Source organism: Cervus canadensis, chromosome 13 (assembly GCF_019320065.1).
Source record: "Cervus canadensis isolate Bull #8, Minnesota chromosome 13, ASM1932006v1, whole genome shotgun sequence".
In the NCBI taxonomy this organism is placed as follows: Eukaryota; Metazoa; Chordata; class Mammalia; order Artiodactyla; family Cervidae; genus Cervus; species Cervus canadensis.
In genome coordinates, this window is record NC_057398.1 from 40,405,779 (window position 1) to 40,425,645 (window position 19,867).

Below are 19,867 nucleotides of genomic sequence, written 5' to 3' on the forward strand. Positions count from 1 at the left end.
TCATTATTTAGAGAATACTTTATTAGTTTCTGTAATCAAACCCATGTAGATAAGACCTTACATATTTAATACAGTGCGTTACCCCTGTACAAATGGAAAAAATTATGTTTAACGTTTCTAGACCAATATGGCTGTTAATTTCTGTACAATGCCAACCCAACACGGTACAACTGGGATACTTTTTCCAAAGTTGACAGCACAGCTAAAGTTTCCAAAAGTTCAAATTATATATATATATATGTATATATATATAGATTTATTTATTTATATAAAAAGACCAATAGCAGTATGTTATGCATCAATAGCAGCAACAGCTTTTCCAAGTTCTGCAGTCATCTGAACAAAATTATAGAGACATCCAGCACACTCCATTAAAAAAAAAAAAGGTAAAAAACAAAACCTCAGAAAACAGCAAATTTCTGTTACTGTTGTGGTACCTGGCACCATTTTTTTTTTAAATTACATTTCTCAATCATCATCTGGAAAGAAAACATTCTAGAATAACGTCATTAAAAACAGATCTGATAAAGCACGGTCACTACTACATATCATAAAGCAGGTACAAGATATTTTACATTCACAGAGGTATGATACAGTACTGTCCTACATCTATAATACTAGAGGATATAATTAAAAAGGCATTATTTGAGACTTGATTCTACTTTTCCAGCAGAGGGCCCAAAGGATGGTTATGACACAGCTCTGGTACATAAATGCACCTTCTTAGATAGGATTTCCTTTCTTTATTGGCATAGTTCTAGGTACTCACTGCTCTTCATGAACATCAGCTAAAAACCGTTTAAAAAAATAAACAAAAAACCACCATTGGATTCATACAAAGATGACTGAGGAGAGGCAAGCAGGACTCAACCTAAGTAGTATTTGACCAACTCCATCATGTCTGAATGGTTAAGAGCTTCATGGAAGAAAGGAGATGCCAAGTAGCACTTCAAAGCTTTGGGCCACAACCAAAACACAGCATCATTTCAAACAGAAGCAGTAGCCAAACACTGCCCACTTGGATATGTTCAAGGATGTTGACATCAGTATTTCATCATCTGCTCACTCATCCAGGAAGAAGGGGAGATCAGTTACTGTACTTTGATTGTGTTCAACTCAATCACCATGTTACAAAAATAGCAAGCTGCCATAATAAAAAATAAGGCTCCTCTATCCAGCACCAGTTATCTTCTGTTCTTCACCACCAAGCCCCTAAATGCTATAACCATATCCCAAGAACATGAGGGAGCAAAGAAACCACATCTGATGTCTTAGCTGGGATCATCACATTGTTCAGGCTGAGCTATTCCTCTGTGGTGTTATTTCCCTCATATTTCTGGTGTTTCATCTAACCATAAGGATATCAGTTCTACATTATATGCACTCAAGGAATGTGTGCACATACTCATGTACAAATTCTGACTGAAGATGCATGGCTGTCAACAGAGCGCATGTTATACAGTAGGTGCAAGCTGGCAAAGCCTCATTTTACTGGTGTAGCAGCTGTGTGTCAGTGTAAATTGCTCCTATGTCCCTTGTGCACCTCCAAGCTCTGGACAGGATAATGCCAGAGACCACTCTACCCCTTTGGCTGACGGCACTGTCTAACTTCACTCTCCCTCTTTCCCCTCTCCCTTCCCCTACCCCCTGCAATAACCCACAGCCTTTAAGATTTTGTTTCTTCGGTTTTGATTGCCTGAGGTTTGATTGGTCCAGTTCTAATAGGTTTGGTGGCTATGGTGGGTGCAGGGGGTGGCTTTTCTTCTACTTTTTCCTGACAGACACCAGGAGGGTCGGTCAGGGTTTCAGGAGGTTTACTTGAGTCACTGTCCACTTTCTGGGCTTTGCCTCCTATCTGTTTGTTCTGTTGCTGTTCAGAGAAGAACCGTTGCGTGGACTGAAGAACCTCTGCTCTCTGCTTTGCCTTAAAAAATGAGAAACAACAACTGAAAATGCTGCAGTATAACCAAAGCCTGTCAATCAATCTCAGTTCAAATTTTTTTACCAATCGCAAATCAGTTTTCCCCACGTTGGTTTGGCCCCAAAGTACCTCATTGATCTGTCAGCTTTTAATGGATAGATTTCTTCCTATTTTTGAAAACATTCCATGTGATTTAAAAAAAAAACCAAAAAAAAAACAAAAAAAAACAAAAAAAACTGAAAAGAATAGGACCACCTCCCACCATCTTTCCAAAGTTTGCCCTTGTAAAAAAATAGTAAAATATAAATTGCTGTAGGTTTATATCTTTTCTGGAAGAAAACTTATTGATATCAAATTTTATTTAGGGAGCCTGCTTGCAAATTTGAAAACATATAAATTTAATACTTAAAACTTCTATTTATCAATATGTGGTCTACAATAAAATGAAAAGGAAGCACTTATATTGTGGCATTACCAACACCTAGGACCAAATGTCTTGTGGCTGAGTCCTCTTCCCACAGCTCTCTTCTGCAGGGGAAGAGCATCAGAAATTAGTAACTACAACTTCACTTGATCACTAAGTTCTGATAGCTCCTACCACATTCTGAGCTGGTAAAATAATTTCCTAGTTTTATTGACGCTGTGCCCCCAAAGAATATACTTACGTCAATCTGTAAATTATATCACCATAACATACACAATTAAGACTAAAAGTTTCTACACCTCTTGCACATAACAAAAGCTCTTCATGTTCTACAGGTAACCTGTACTATTCAAAGATCTGAAGCAATTTCATGACATCTGTATCCTTTTCCACCCCATTATTAAGCTCTAATGTCATTTCCAACATGCGGATGTAGGAAAATCAAGTGGCAAGGAGGCAAGAGAACTGGAAACCAAGGCCAAATGGTTTCCCAAGATTTCTACACATATAGTATTTTTAATAGTTATGAATGGATGTAAATCCTAGGTACGCAGCCTTAATAAAAGTAGATAACATTCAACAAGTGTTTCACTGCAGGGCAATCTTTAAATTTGATTATTTAGGATCACAAACAAGGGACATCAACCCAGAAAGAAACTTTACTGAATCAACTGAATTTTCTAACAGGATTGTCCTAAACATGTTTCTAATTCAGAATAAAGCGTGACTATGGACATTTCCCATTTGAGAGCAGTAAGCTTTTCTTTGTTCTCATCTTGCCTGATACATATAGTGACAAAATTGGCAAAAGTACTAAGACTTCAAAAGTCAAGTATAAGTAAATATAGAAACAGAAATAAATTATTCAGCTAGCTGTACTGGCAGACAGGTTAAGTTTATGCTGCAAGAACTGTCCCCACACAGACTCCTCAAGGCACCCTTCTGCATTTAGCAAACCTCATGTTTATCAGTGCCTTTTATCATGAAGGATCCCAAAGTGCTTTTTGAGTTCTTCATTTACAACTACACAATCAGTTGTGGAATACGGAAGCCTCAGATGGCAGGCAAAAAAAGATATGAAACCAGTTTGAGAAGAAACTATACTTGGATGCTTGGATGACTCATGAAGGAAGAAAAATCAAGATAACATGCCTTACCCATTCCAGAGTTTTCACATAACAATGATTTATATCTTGGGATGGGGGTGGAGGTGGGAAGGGAAGGAAAAAAAGAAAGAAAATGGGGAATCCTGTAATAATACATATTATTTATTTGCTCTTCCCAAAAAATGTAGCAGCTAAACTCAGATCTCAAATATTTATTCTATAAACAATTCATTTGGCCACAGAGTTTAAAATGTTAACTTCTTTGCTGACTAGAGTTGCAAAAACAAGAAACAAACAAAAAACAAAAACATAAAAAAGAAAAAGAAAAGTGTGTGTGTGTGTGTGTGGGGTGGGGGGAGTAAGAAGAAAAAAAATTAAATTAAAAAAAGGAGGTGGGGATGAACAAAAGTAGTTAGTCTGGTTAAGTCTGCTAAGACAATGAATGCCTGGATATGCAGTTATGGGTCCAGAGGCATCTTAAGACATGGTTCAGAGACAGATCCGTGCTCTGTTGGCTGTTAATACTGTACTAACCTTCATGTCTTGTTCAGCCTTCAGCGCAGCCTGGGCCTGATTACCTCTGACTCCAGACAGTGATCCACAAGGACCCCTGGCTACATGTGGCAAACGAGCATGGCTCATGAGGCCTGTGGTCAGCGGAGGAGGCATCTGACTGGCCAGTGCCATTGGCGGCCTCTGAACGGGCGCTGGGAAGGTGTTAGTATGTGGGGCTCTTACCAATGGAGGGACCAGGTTAGGTTGAGAGAGAATCTGAGTGAAAAAAACAAAACATACAACATTGAACTGTTAAAAAAAAAAAAAAAAGCCAACTAGACTAGGTTGGCTTATCCCAGAGTAAATCTGTGCCCATTCTGCCAGTGAAAGGAAGTGTATGGGTTTGTGCCATTCTACTACAGGACCAAGAAGAAACATTCTCCATGCTTGGAGAATCTAACAAAAATTAGGCAAAGCTTGCTATGGCACTTCAGTTGGTTCTAGCATTTCAGCTACAAATTCTGAAGGGGAAATAGAAAAGCTATTAAATAGGATATCTTTTAAAAAAGATATAACTGCAGAAAAGGCACATATACTAAATATAATCTGAAGATAAATGAAAATAGTACTAATCAACAAATATATGAGAGTTCTTATCAACTTTAGTTAGTCCTTCCATATGATTATCAAAGGGAAGAGAAGCCAACACGTTTACACATATATTAGAACATCTTTTAGAATTTCTACATCAATTGCATATAGTTACCTTTAGAAAACAAAAACCAAACCGGCCCCGCCCCCCCCAACTTTAAAACTAGAAAACGTTAAGCACTGGGACCCTTCTCTGAAAAGTCAGCTTCTTCAAAAGATAAAAGGTTTGGGACTGAAATAAGTTTTTAGAGCTGTGTGGGGAATCTTTTGACTATATTTCAATTGTCTGCTTTAGAACTATATGGTTACTACTTGTGTCTAGCTAAAAATTGTACAGAACATATTTGAATGTCATAAATTTACTAAAAACTGTTTCTAAACTGGTTATAATATGGCAGGATTATAAAATCAGAGAATTAGCCAGATTAGCAATCACTTGCAATTAAGTAATACTCATTTCTCATTTATATCTGCCCACCTGGGGTGCAAACTGTGTAGGAAATGGTTGTGTCATTCTCACAGTGGCAGGGGCTGACTGGAACTGCTTCTGATAGACAATGCTGTTCATTTTGCTGGACTGGCTGTTCGGACTTGTGGAAGTAGCCCTTGGAAAGAAGCCATCACTGGTCAGTAACAGTAGTGCCACAAAAGTAATGCTGTTAGATTTTTAGAGACATTGCTTTTGGTAGATTCATCATACTTGGTAGTTGATGAAAATTTACTGGAGTTACCAAACATTATGCTGGGAATGAAAGTGCAGATGTGAGAAAGCATACTAGCTTGATTTTCCCAGGGTTAAAATTTTTTCCCCCTCAAAAATATAGTGTAACAAATACATTCCTTATTATAATTAAGCTTAAATAATAGCTTAACATTGTGGGTAAAACCATGAGAATGTCTTATGCTTATATTAAGTACCTAACAGAAACATGGTACCCAGCTATTTGGAAATTCTGTAAGCAAATTTAAATGCCCATTTTACCTGAAAGGACTAGATGTTGGTGTGGTGCTTCTGCCACTGATTGGAGGAGTGCCTGGTTTTATATCAATGCCACTTCCAAAGGCTTTTAGTTCCATTTCAGACATCTGAGGAAGAGCGTAAAATAAAATGTAAAGTAAACTTAACATTTTTGCAATTCCATAAATTAAAGTGCTGTGTTTAGTATTTTATCTATGATAATTTCATCTGGCACAGAGCAAAGAACCTTAGAACAAGATTTTATGATTTCTTTGTTATCAGGTAAAAACAGAGAGGCCTAAACACATTAATAGTGAGTAGATTAAAAAATAAGTATACTGAGTCTGACATTTTTTGGGGAGTGAAAGAAGCTGATGGACTTGATTCTTATCGACTACACAGATACATAAATCTAAACTCATGGCCTTAAATTCTCAAAGAAACTGCATACGTTTCTCTTCACTTACTTTTCCTGTGGTTGCGATCATGCTATGCTGTGTCCCAGCGGGGATCAACCCCCTGAAAGGCTGGCTGACTTGCGCAGTACGACTCATGCTCTGGGCCTGTGCCTGTGGGGCAGTATGCTGTAATGGGGGCTGAAGAGTCTGAGGCAGAGCAATTAAAGGCTGCCCCGTAGATCCAAAATTAGGCAAAGAAAGCTGGGATGCTGGTAAAGGTACTGTAACCTAGAAAATAAGCAAACAGAAACTGCAGCAATTTGCTTAATCTGTTGTACAAATATCTCTTTAACTATATACATGACTCTTCAAATACTTTTGAGTAAGATTTTAAACAGAATACTTCAATCTATTAATATATTTCACAAATAAATATCTTGATTAGTGACTACCTCCATTATTTTATTAAATGTGCAACAATAAAACAGATTAGCAGTAGAGAAACTCTGTATGAAATAATTATGACTGTCTTTGAATTAATCCACAGTATGTCTTAATAACCCCAGAATACAAGAAAATCATGAACATACACTTTGAGAAAGTAGTTACAACTTTCATTTTTACAATAAATGTTTTTTATATTGTTTTACGGTGTGGTCAAAATGAGCTTTGACCAAAAAAAAAAAAAAACCTTTCTGTTGTCATACGATATTTAATTTGAATGTCAATATGGTGATATTTTCTTAATTTTCACCCCCTAAAATACCCACCAAAAATAGCTATGAGAAAATGACTAATGGCTTGCCTCTCTCCTCCAGCCCTCCACCAACTTTTTAAAGAGTAAGCCAATTTATGAGATTGTCAGGAGACAGTTTCATAAAAATATATATTTCACTGAAAATTATTATTACATTCATATACTTCAGAAATGTTTTTGTTATTTTTACCCTATCATACTCTGCTACACAGTCCTATGTATTACATTAACCAGTGTGGGTGGTCTTCAGGGTCTTCCTTCACCTCTAGCATGAATGGGTAAAGCATTTACCACACTTACATGTAACTGCATGTCCTGGACAATGGTTTTCAAATCTTTAGACTTGTGGAATCTTTTGTTAAAATAATTGATTATATAAAAATCCATTTTAGGGACTTCTCTGGTGAACCAGTGGCTAAGACTCCATGTTCCCAATGCAGGGGGCCTAGGTTTGACACCTGGTCAGGAAACTAGATCTCACATGCCAAACTACAGATCTTGCATGTCACAATAAAGACCTTGTGTGCCGCAACTGATACGAAATAAATATTTATTAATAAATAAATTTTAAAAAGTCCCCTTTAAAAAGAGGTATTATCTAGGGTGAAACAGATCACCAGTCCAGGCTGGATGCATGAGACAAGTGCTCGGGCCTGGTGCACTGGGAAGACCCAGAGGGATCGGGTGGAGAGGGAGGTGGGAGGGGGATCGGGATGGGGAATACATGTAACTCCATGGCTGATTCATGTCAATGTATGACAAAAACCACTACAATATTGTAAAGTAATTAGTCTCCAACTAATAAAAATAAATGGGAAAAAAAAAGAGGTAAAGAGCATTACTGATTTTATGGGAAGTGGGGGTGGGAAGAGGGGTGGTGTAAGACTGAAACATGTCCCACTACCAGTGGACCCCAGAGAATTCCTAAACTCCTCAGAAAAAAAGCCTGAGGCCACCGCACCATCTCCCCATCTTGGTTCTACTTGAATCCCCCAACAGCAGCAACAGCAACAACAGTGATAATAAAGAAAACTGAGGAAATTTACCATGCCATAGTTTACCTGCTGGAGAGCACTTGGTGACTGGGCAGTGTTATAAAAATTTGTCTGACCAGGCTGTTGTACTTGTCCAGAATAAAGATTTGAAGCCTGGGTAAGATTCGCTCTAGCCTAGAAAATATTTTGTAAGAAGTAAGATTGAAATACTTTCCAATTCAGGTATCAAAGGTTATGACTTCAAAGTAATCTCAAAGAATCTTAGCATTAGACAGAAATGAAGACCTTGTCTTTTTCATTGTGTCTTTTAACACTTTTCTTTTTCTTTCAAAACTTTTTCTTAAATAATTTGCTGAACAGGAATACAAAAACAGTGCATGAATCTAGCTCTTGCCTTACCTGGAGAAGATGAGTATCGATCAGTTGAGAACCTCCTAGTCCTGATGCCTGACCCAGCTGGTGTTCATACAATATGGGAATAGGTTGAGTATTTGAAGTTTGTTGGAAGGCAAGACCTGACTGTGCTTTAGCAAGTTCCTGGTGTTGGACAGCTGGAAAGTTGTGGATGGCAGTACCAGAAAGGACCATAGATGGCTGGGACAGACTGCTCTGCATAAAGGCTGGCTGAGATCTACAGAAGTATTAAAGAGAAAAGGCATGTTTTAATCTGGACTTTTAAGAATGAGTATCTCAAATGACCAAATACTCTACTTAGCATAACTAACGAGGCAGAGAATACAGACTGTCTAAAGCACTTGTTTCAAGATTTATTGAGCCCTATATACAGTGAAGCTCCGCACGTTAAACTTCTGGGAAAAGGCTTATTATTACTCTTGCTGAGAAAATGCTAAGATTTTCTTCTCTTTAACAATGGGAATAATTCTATTTTCCTGTGTTAGCAAGCTCAGAACCAAATCTGTTGTTTTTCTCTTTGATATTACCAGTCTATTCGAATTTATAGCACCAACAGCTCTGATTTTTAATATCTGTACTTCATTACAGATAATATATACATAGTATACATACATAAACATATAGTACACATATTTCAAGACCTCTATGGAATAAAGCAGAGTAGTAGTTAACAATAGGAGGACCCACAAAATTCTGTTTTGTTAACTGAAGCATAATGGACTCATAACTAGTTTCAGGTGTACAATGTAATGATTTGGTGTTCATACATATGCAAAATAATCACCACAATGTGTCTAGTTAACATCAGTCACTACACATAGTTACACATTTTTTTTCTTATGATGAGAAACTTTTTAAGATCTATTCTCTTAGCAATGTTCAAATAGTCAAACAGTATTACTGTTAAAGGTTATAAGACTCCCTTATAAAATAAATCATGGCGATGTAATGTGCAACATGGTGACTATAGTTAATAATACTGTATCGCATATTTGAAGGGTTTTTAAAAACATACAATGCTGAAATCTAACCCCAGACTACCCTATTACTTCTGGGATGGAGGCAGGAACAAAACCCATTAAGCAGGAACACCTTTCTAAGGACGCAACTAATTTTTACATCTACTTATAATGCTTCAAACATAAAATGTGAAAACGTCAGGATACAGTTAAAACTACCGCATCCTGGCAGAAATTAATTCCAACGATTCCCTGTTAATAAATACTACGTTAATTAGGTTCAGAACATGAAACAGCAGAATGACGTGGAAGGGCTACAAACAACTACTTTCAAAGTTGAAACTGGTGCCTTCCAGGTAGCCATTTGTTACAATTACATATACATTTATACACACACACACACACACACACCATATATATACTTAAAAAGTTCATCTTCTAAGGCAATTGTTAAAATGGGAGTTACAAATACAGAAATGTCAGTGCATTGCAAATCCATCTCCCATGACTATTGAAGACATTACTAATTACTGAAACTGTTTAACATAGCTCAAAGGTAGCAAACTTTTCAACATTGTTTCAAACAGCCAATTAAAAGGAGATTGGTTTTGATATTAAATCTATTTGCTATTTCTAAATCCACTAAAGCGTTTAATAAACACGTGTTTTCTGGATGTTTGAGCTTGTGGAGTCCTGGGTTTTCGTCGTTGCTGTTTTGAGTGCAATCTTAACCACTGGAAGTCTCTCTGCTCAACTTTCAAGTTTTACTACAAATTTCAATAAAATCTCAAATTTAACAACATGAGAGACTGCCTATAGTTATAGTTAGGGTAAATAATTTTACTTGTACTGAGAATTTTTTGGAATAACCAAACTAAATGACAAGAGTAATATCAGAATTATATAATTAGTATTAATTATACAGATGTACTCAATGCTACTGAATAATCTTTAATAAAAAACAAAAGCAAGAGCCACATTTATTAAGTTTACTAATAATTCTGCTCCTTTGAGAAACTGTGACTAGCTGAAGACCACCTTCTTTAGGAATGAAATGTGATCTGTAGAAATGAGCTGTATCAACTGATGCCAATTTTAATCTATTAAGTATGGAAAGTCTACCTGAATCACTTAAAAGGCAAATCTCTAAAAGGAAATGCCTAATTTTGCAAGCTTATACACTACATGTCCTGAAAGGGATTTCTTTTTCTTTTTGATGGTTCAGAGCCATTACCATGAGTACTGATGACAGGTGTACCATGATGATGAATGAGTTATGCCATGATCACTGCTATCATTCAACTCTTACCCCACCCTGCCAGTCTCATTAAGTTGGAGATGAGAGACACCTGGGTTAAATCCAGGACCTGCCACTTATTTGTACTGTAACATTAGGATAAAAACAAAACAAAACCCACAACCTCTTCAAATGTCAAATGGGGATGACTTAATCTACTTTATCTGGTTTTGGGAAAACTAAGTTAGTGTATGTCAAGGGCTGAGTAATATATATAAAGTTCGATAAAGATCAGTTTTTATTACTTGCTTAATTGCAAAGATAACAGGATGAACCTTTAAAAAGAATGGTTTCTTCTATACTATACTCATCACGACTACTTCTGCTTCCTGTTTTAAACACTCTACTTCTCTCGCTTTTATTACACTCCATCCTGGCCTCTGCCTCCTTACACACTGCTATCATCTGCCGTACCTTAGCTCTTACACACAGCAAGTCTGATTTACAGTTGTTAGCAGCGAGGTGGCACTTACACCGTTAGGTCCTTAAGTAAGTTTTTCTCTGTGATTTCTAATTTTTATGGGGCTGATGTTAGCCTCTTCTTCAAGAAGCTTTGAAGCTTCACTTTGTTCAATAAAGTCTGAGAGAAATTACCAGAGGCTGAAGTTCATGACATACATGCAACACAATTATATAATGAAGTTTATAAGAAGGTCATCTTGCTTTTGGGGGGAAGGAGGGGACAGACAGGATATGGCAAGAAGGTCCAGCAATTACATTGTTTCCAACATCATCACAAACATAATTTTAAAGCTTTACCTGTATGGCTGAAGTGAAGAACTGAATAGTTCCTGAGCCTGGGAAACAGCAGGCCCAGCACCCAAACTCAGCTGGGCCTGATGCTGTCCTTGTAGTGGGGCATAAATAGGGATTGGGATCTGCTGAACTGAAGTTGGCTGCAATGCAATGTAAAAACAGTATGTGAACACCATATACACAAGTGACACACTTGGAAAATAAAAATGTGAGACATGAAACAAAACATTAATGCTACGTATCACTTCCTTCTGAAAACAAAACAAAATGTAAACATCTAAAATTCCTTTTCAATCCATTACTAGCTCTAAACTGAACCCCCAAATACTATTACACCATAAACATGATAGGGTGAAAGAAGCCTGTGATATTTACCTGAGAGAGACCCGGTTGGAAGCCTTGTTGCTGAGCCAAGGATGGTGGAGCCAGTCGTGCATGTTGGGTATTGAACAGATGACTTGTGTCCATGTAGAAAGCTGGGATCTGAGCTACAGATTAGCAGGAAAAACAAGAAGCAGTGAGTGTCTCACCTTCAGAATCTTCCAAACAGTAACCCCAAACCAAACTTTAAAGCAGACTTCATATTAAGTGAGCCTTCTGAAAATTCATATAGCTAAGGAAAAACTAGAAATGTGAAAAGATGCAAAAGGAAAAAGATATAACACTTCTACCTGACAGGTATATGCAAATTAAAACAATGACACTCTCGTACTTGTGGAAGGTAGGAAAAAAACACTCATATACTGCCACTGGGGTATAAACTAGCAAAACTTTATATAATCCACAAAAATTGAAAATGAACCAGCGAATCCACCCTAATTTTAAATCTACCAATTAGAACTTAGCAAAATATTTCAAAAGAATTATGCCAATTTATACACTCCTTGGAAGAAGCTATGACCAACCTACATGCGTGTTAAAAGGCAGAGACATTACTTTGCTGACATAGGTCCGTCTAGTCAAAGCTATGGTTTTTTCCGTAGTCATGTATGGATGTGAGAGTTGGATCATAAAGAAAGCTGAGACAGAAGAATTGATGCTTTTGAACTGTGGAGAAGACTCTTGAGAGTCCCTTGGACTGCAAGGAGATCCAACCAGTCAATCCTCAAGGAAGTCAGTCCTGAATATTCATTGGAAGGACTGCTGCTGAAGCTGAAACTCCAATACTTGGGCCACCTAATGCAAAGAACCGACTCACTGGAAAAGACCCTGATGCTGGAAAAGACTGAAGGCAGGAGAAGGGGACGACAGAGGATGAGATGGCTGGATGGCATCACTGACTCAATGGACATGAGTTTGAGCAAGCTCCAGGAGTTGGTGATCGACAGGGAAGCATGGCGTGCTGCAGTCCATGGGGTCGCAAAGAGTAGGACATGACTGAGCGACTGGGCTGAACTGAACCAACTAGAATTTGGCAAAATATTTCAAAAGAATTATGCCAATTTATATGCTCACTAGCAATGTGCTTTAAGAGCCTAATAATTGAAAGAATTTGGTATAGATTCTTAACAGATTTCTCCTCCATGTTGATACTCACTGCTTTGCGTTATGTTGTTTTATATAACAGTATGTTTGGGAGAACTTTCCATATTGCTTTCATTATCATTATAAACAGTCCTGCAGTGAATGAACACCCTCATACATATATCTCTGATTAACAAGTAGGTTTATCTATATGATAAGACTCCACACTGGCTTCCCTGGTGGCTCAGTGGTAAAGAAACCACCTGCCAATGCAGGAGACATGGGTTTGATCCCTGGTCTGGGAAGACCCCACATGCTGCAGAGCAGCTAAACCTCTGTGTGCCACAACTACTGAGCCCAAGTGCCTAGAGCCTGTGCTCTGCAACAAAAGAAGGCATTGCAATGAGAAGCCTTCAAACCACAGACAGTGATGATGAACACACAAAACATTCTGAGATACTTTCCTAAAAGAATTATGCCAACTTAAACGCTCACTGGCAATGTGCTTTAAGAACCTAGGAAAAATACCTATGGATCCTTACAGATACTGGGTATTAAATATGCTAAGTATTATCAATCATCCTAGTATTTCCCAAATAGAAAGACAAGAAATAGCCTCACTGTCCTTTATTCTGAACTTAAATTATGAGTGAGCCTGAATATTTTTCAATCATTTATTTACAATTTAACTCTGCTTAACATGTTCTTTTCCAAGGCAAACCATTCAATATCACGGTAATGCAAGTTTATGCCCCGACCAGTAAGGCTGAAGAAGTTGAATGGTTCTATGAAGACCTACAAGACCTTCTAGAACTAACACCCAAAAAAATATATCCTTTTCACTATAGGGGACTGGAATGCAAAAGTAGGAAGTCAAGAAACACCTGGAATATCAGGGAAATTTGGCCTTGGAGTACAGAAAGAAGCAGGGCAAAGGCTAATAGACTTTTGCCAAAAGAATGCACTGGTCAGCTCCGCTTCTGGTGGCAGGGTCTGGGGAAGGGGTGGCAGGCGCCATGTCGGGCCGCGAAGGTGGCAAAAAAAGCCCCTGAAGCAGCCCAAGAAGCAAGTCAAGGAGATGGACGAGGAAGATAAGTCATTCAAGCAGAAGCAGAAAGAGGAGCAGAAGAAACTTGAGGAGCTAAAAGCAAAGGCCGTGGGGAAAGGCCCCCTGGCTACCGGTGGAATTAAGAAATCTGGCAAAAAGCAAGCTGTTCCTTGTGCCTGAGGCAATGATGACCCTTAGTTCCATTCCTGTCAAAACACCTGGATTCCCTGCCATGATATCTGTTGCTGCCTATAGCTAAAATGAAGTGTTGTCTTGGAACCTATCGTACATTTAAGAATAAACTTTTGTTAAAAAAAAAAAAAAAAAAGAATGCACTGGTCACAGCAAACACCCTCTTCCAGCAACACAAGAGAAGACTCCACGTGTGGAATCACCAGATGGCCAACACCGAAATCAGGTTGATTAGATTCTTTGCAGCCAAAGACAGAGAAGCTCTATACAGTCAGCAAAAACTAGACCGGAAGCTGACTGTGGCTCAGATCACGAACTCCTCATTGCCAAATTCAGATTTAAATTGAAGAAAAGTAGGGAAACCACTAGACCATTCAGGTATGACCTAAATCAAATCCCTTATGACTATACAGTGGAAGTTTCAAATAGATTTAAGGGACTAGAACTGATAAGAGTGCCTGATGAACTATGGACGGAAGTTCGTGACATTGTACAGGAGACAGGGATCAAGACCATCCGCAAGAAAAAGAAATGAAAAAAAGCAAAATGGCTATCTGAAGAGGCCTTACCAACAGCTGTGAAAAGAAGAGAAGTGAAATGCAAAGCAGAAAAGGAAAGATATACCCATTTGAATGCAGTGTTCCAAAGAATAGCACAGAGAGAGAAAGCCTTCCTCAGCGATCAGTGCAAAGAAATAAGAGGAAAAATACAGAATGGGAAAGACTAGACATCTCTTCAAGAAAATTAGAGATACCAAGGGAACATTTCATGCAAAGATGGGCTCAATAAAGGACAGAAATGGCATGGACCTAACAGAAGCAGAAGATATTAAGTGGCAAGAATACACAGAAGAACTGTACAAAAAAGATCTTCATGACCCAGATAACCATGATGTTGTGATCACTCACCTAGAGGCAGACATCCTGGAATGTGAAGTCAAGTGGGCCTTAGGAAGCATCACTACGAACAAAGCTAGAAGAGGTGATGGAATTCCAGTTGAGCTATTTCAAATCCTAAAAGATGCTGCTGTGGAAGTGCTGCACTCAACATGCCAGCAAATTTGGAAAACTCAGCAGTGGCCACAGGACTGGAAAAGGTCAGTTTTCATTCCAATCCCAAAGAAAGGCAATGTCAAAGAATAAACTACTGCATAACTGCATTCATCTCACATGCTAGTAAAGTAATGCTTAAAATTCTCCAAGCTAGGCTTCAGCAATACGTGAACCATGAACTTCCAGAAGTTCAAGCTGGATTTAGAAAAGGCAGAGGAACCAGAGATCAAATTGCCAGCATCTGCTGGATCATCGAAAAAGCAAGAGAGTTCCAGAAAGACATCTATTTCTGCTTTATTGACTATGCCAAAGCCTTTGACTGTGTAGATCACAATAAACTGTGGAAAATTCTGAAAGAGATGGGAATACCAAACCACTGGACCTGCCTCTTGAGAAACCTGTATGGAGGTCAGGAAGCAACAGCTAGAACTGGACATGGAACAACAGACTGGTTCCAAATAGGAAAAGGAGTACGTCAAGGCTGTATATTGTCGCCCTACTTATTTAACTTATATGCAGAATACATCATGAGAAAGGCTGGGCTGGATGAAGCACAAGCTGGAATCAAGACTGCTGGGAGAAATATCAATAACCTCAGATATGCAGATGACACCACCCTTATGGCAGAAAGTGAAGATGAACTAAAAAGACTCTTGACGGAGGTGAAAGAGGAGAGTGAAAAAGTTGGCTTAAAGCTCAACATTCAGAAAACTAAGATCATGGCATCTGGTCCCATCACTTCATGGCAAATAGATGGGGAAACAGTGGAAACAGTAGCTGACTTATTTTTGGGGGCTCCAAAATCACTGCAGATGGTGATTGCAGCCATGAAATTAAAAGACGCTTACTCCTTGGAAGAAAAGTTATGACCAACCTAGAGAGCATATTAAAAAGCAGAGACATTACTTTGTCAACAAAGGTCTGTCTAGTCAAGGCTATGGTTTCTCCAGTAGTCAGGTATGGATGTGAGAGCTGGACTATAAAGAAAGCTTAGTGCTAAAGAATTGATGCTTTTGAACTGTGGTGTTGGAGAAGACTCTTGAGAGTCCCTTGGACTTCAAAGAGATCCAACTAGTCCATCCTAAAGGAGATCAGTCCTGGCTGTTCATTGGAAGGACTGATGTTGAAGCTGAAACTCCAATACTTTGGCCACCTGATGTGAAGAGCTGACTCATTTGAAAAGACCCTGATGCTGGGAAAGACTGAGGGCAGGAGGAGAAAGGGACGACAAAGGATGAAATGGTTGGATGGCATCACCGACTCAATGGACATGAGTTTGGGTAAACTCCAGGAGTTAGTGATGGACAGGAAGGCCTGGCGTGCTGTAGTCCATGGGGTCACAGAGTCAGCACAACTGAGCTCCTGAACTGAATGTTGTGGAATTTAGTAGGATGTTACCCCTCCCAATATATAAATTTTCTTCTTTGTTGTTCTTAGGTTTATTCTTCCCTCATCTACTTTATCATCAATTTGTCAGGTTTCAGATAACAAACTTTGGTTCTCTGTAGAGGGTTGGTTCCAGGATACCACCCTCACTGTCCCTGGCCCAGATACCAAAATCTGCAAATGCTCAAGTCTCTTATGTAAAATTGGGTACACTGTTTGCATATAACCCAAGCATATCCTTTCATATACTTTAAATCTCTAGGTTACTTATAATACCTAATACAATGTAAATACTACATAAATAGTTATCCATACACAGACAATACGAGCTTTGTTTTTTGGAACTTTGAAATTTTTTTCAAATGCTTTCAATCCACAGCTGATTAAATCTGCAGACTTGGAATCCACGGGTACACTAATTTGTCTACTATCTATGTAACATATGTATAAGAAACACCTGTCACAAGCCCCTGAAGATGTACCAAAGAGAGACAGCATTCAATTCTATAAGGAAACAAATTTGCAAAGCAAATAAAAAAACACAAACTTGGACAGGGAAAGAGAAAAAAAAGCAGAAGCATTAAAACATCTTCATTTTCTAAATTCCTTATATTCAAATCTTAAAAATCTTACCTGCTGCAGACTGAGACACATAGACTTGTGGACTCTGTTGTTGCTGAGCAATGAGGGAAGGCATACAGCTTAACTGTGAAAAATGACTTGCAGAAGGCAGGCTGCTCGTTTGTAATTGTTGGGGTTTCACTTTACAGATATTAGGAGGGTCTGATGTGGTTGTAGATTTTGTACTCAAAGAAGAGGTAGTATATGTACCAGCTCCTACATTGGGGAGAGGGATAAAATGAGAGAAGTGTAATATATTTAAGTAAATTCAAGCAAATTCAGGTAAATTCATCAATTGGAAACTGGAAAATTAATATTTATGCCGAGTAAGTACTTATTATGTACTTATATACTGCATCTCAGACCAAAAGTGGATATGAAGTGGCTTATAATAGGAAGAAACAATTATCAGATGCAACAGGACTACAAAATCTGGAGAAAGATAAATAGAAAATTTAAATATAAACTCATAAAACAAGAAGGCTGCGAGTCTATAACATTTGTCATAGCTTAGTGTCAAACTAATACATAGTTTTCAATCATCACAAAGGATAATCAAGAACTTATTCATTTACGGTGAGACATAAATACAAGCACATAAATGGGCCTTGACAGACCACAACTGCTCCCCAAATGTCACAGAAACTCAAGGTTAGATTTTTTCCTCTTTGTGGCAAAATACCTTAAGGAGCTTTAGAATGTCAAATACATATTTGAACATCTATTAAAGGCTAGGCATAAACATAAGAAACACAGGAAAAAGTGCTGTACCTTAAGAATAATTATTATTAATGTAATATAAAAATTTAATGTAAACTGCTCCTAGAAAGACACACAAACTTAAGACTATTCTCTCCTTGTATTTAGTAATACTTTAAAAACAAAACTAACTATTAATAATACTACTGTAAATAACAATACAGGTATTTGATTCAAAAGTCAGACGTAATAGTTATTATTATTTTCAGACATCAAATGATGTTCTAAGAGAGGACTAAGATTGAGGTATCTCTTTTTTCTTCCATTTGGATGACCAGGCAAGAAGGTCCTTGTTAAAAACTTATACTAGTTGAGGGAAGTGTAGGGAAACTAGCCCCGAGGAAAGGAAGTAGTTGGGTTCCAAAGAAAACAGCAGAAAGTTTCTCGATCTCTTTATTTCCTAATCTTCCTACCGTACTCTCCTCCTGGTTCCTTTGCAGCATCATTCCCTATCCCCAAGCAGTCTGGGGCCTAAGCTGTTAATATTTATATAATGAAGATGTCTTGCAAATGGGTGGTGGAAGAAGTACAGTTGGAATACTGTCTTTGATGTGAACCTATGGGTTTGTCTGATTCCAGACAATTGTCTGATTCCAGATAATATCAAATGACTATAGTACAACCCAAAGTATAGTCCTTTTGGTGCTTAAAACTAGCACAGAAAGCTGGAATACTGAAAATCATTACTGCCATCACTAAATGAAAACTAGCCAGAGAAAGTAAATTCTGTGCTGTACACATTTTACATGTGTTGGAAAAGGACTTTCCCACTGTTTCGGAAATATAGACAGTATTAGGAAAGCTTAAAATGAAACTTCTATTTTCAGAAGAAACATGGTTATGCATATTGTAAAAGGCTGTACCTTCACAGAGTCAAATACTTCATCTCTGGTTCTTTAAGAATGATAAAGCCCCATATGAGATAAAGGATTACACACTAGTGAAACATTTTAAGAAAAACACCTTCTAACTTGGGGTGCTGACAGACTCTCCTTAAAAACAACATAACCCAAAACACCAAAGCCGATGGATATCATTTATTCAAATAACAGACTGGGAAGTCTCTACCCCGTAACTCTTCCCCAGAAAATATGTCAAATCAATAGACTCACACCAAGAGCTCCTTCAAATTAGATACAGATCACAGAAAACTTAAAAGCTTTGTGATTCTGTGTTATTTCTGAATGGGTCTAATTAGCTGTATGAGTTAAATAATAAAAATCAAAAGGTAAAATTTATAAAAAAAATTTAGAGGAACAAGAGAGGAAATTTCCCACCAATTACTTCTGGATATCTGTATTGACAATTGGGGTGGGAAGAAAAGATCAACTGAAGTACTTTAGTAAGCCATCCTTAAATATTTACCAAGCTAAAATTGGGAGAGGGTAAAGAGAGGGGAAGAAGGCAAACTGCTAAGTTTATAAAAGAGCTGATAATTATCTCATGTACAATCTTACATCTTTTATAAATATATTTTTGGGGAGAGTAAATAGGAAAAGATCTTAAAGAAATTTTAAATAATTTAAGATAGTTAAAGAAAAGGTACACAAGGATTTCTACCTGATAGTGAAGTTGTGGGAGTGACTGAAGCAACAGGAATCTGAGGCATCGATGCACTTGAGAACGAATTGTAATTAGCAGTGCTTGGTCCACTGGCACTACTGCTGACCCCACTTGCAATTGGAGGTGCTGTGGAAGTTACCGGGGATCCTTTTTCCCTTACATTTGGAGAATTCTCCCACGCCTTGCGAGCAGACTCCATCTGGAACAAAAAGAACATTTTTTAAAGCCAAAAAAAAAAAAAAAAAAAATCACTATCGTAACACAGAACTAATACACATACATAAACATATATACATAAGTGTATTCCAAATACAATCTTTCAGATTAGTACCACAAGGCTTTTAAACCTTTCACTTTCTCTTTATCTCCGCTCTTTTACTCAAACTGCAATGGGTTTTAATTCTGTCTCTATAGAATTTGTTAAAGGCTCTGGCAAACAGGTCAGTGAAACATAGAGACAGCTTTAATCATCTAAATATGAGTCCTTATTCCTACCAGTGAATAAGAAAACGGAAATACCATGTCCTTTTGGACTGATTTAAGGATTCTAGTAAGCAAGACACTAAAGGTCCTCCATTAAATATCCATTCTCTCCAATCTTTCTTTTTAAGCCTTTAAGCCAACATTTCTTAAGGCAAGTGAGATGTATCT

At 37.8% G+C, this 19,867-nt stretch overlaps 1 protein-coding gene and 1 pseudogene across 16 annotated transcripts in view; one reads left to right on the top strand and one right to left on the bottom strand.

Moving 5' to 3' along the window:
* Positions 1 to 19,867, bottom strand: part of PRRC2C (proline rich coiled-coil 2C) — a 94,741-nt gene continuing 74,874 nt past the window's right edge. For 7 of the 16 annotated variants that reach the window (XM_043486369.1, XM_043486372.1, XM_043486371.1 and 4 more), the window contains 11 exons: positions 19,214 to 19,415; positions 16,907 to 17,110; positions 11,507 to 11,619; positions 11,135 to 11,271; positions 8,105 to 8,336; positions 7,757 to 7,879; positions 6,023 to 6,241; positions 5,580 to 5,683; positions 5,076 to 5,202; positions 3,986 to 4,222; positions 1 to 1,924 (listed from right to left, as the gene is read on the bottom strand). In XM_043486369.1, the coding sequence (XP_043342304.1) occupies positions 1,667 to 1,924; positions 3,986 to 4,222; positions 5,076 to 5,202; positions 5,580 to 5,683; positions 6,023 to 6,241; positions 7,757 to 7,879; positions 8,105 to 8,336; positions 11,135 to 11,271; positions 11,507 to 11,619; positions 16,907 to 17,110; positions 19,214 to 19,415 (1,956 nt within the window). In that variant the 3' untranslated portion in view covers positions 1 to 1,666. Of the gene's footprint in view, positions 1,925 to 2,396; positions 2,450 to 3,985; positions 4,223 to 5,075; positions 5,203 to 5,579; positions 5,684 to 6,022; positions 6,242 to 7,756; positions 7,880 to 8,104; positions 8,337 to 11,134; positions 11,272 to 11,506; positions 11,620 to 16,906; positions 17,111 to 19,213; positions 19,416 to 19,867 lie in introns of all 16 variants that reach the window. The other 9 variants (XM_043486375.1, XM_043486374.1, XM_043486370.1 and 6 more) reach the window with 5 other exon arrangements.
* LOC122452272 lies at positions 13,612 to 13,823 on the top strand (annotated as a pseudogene).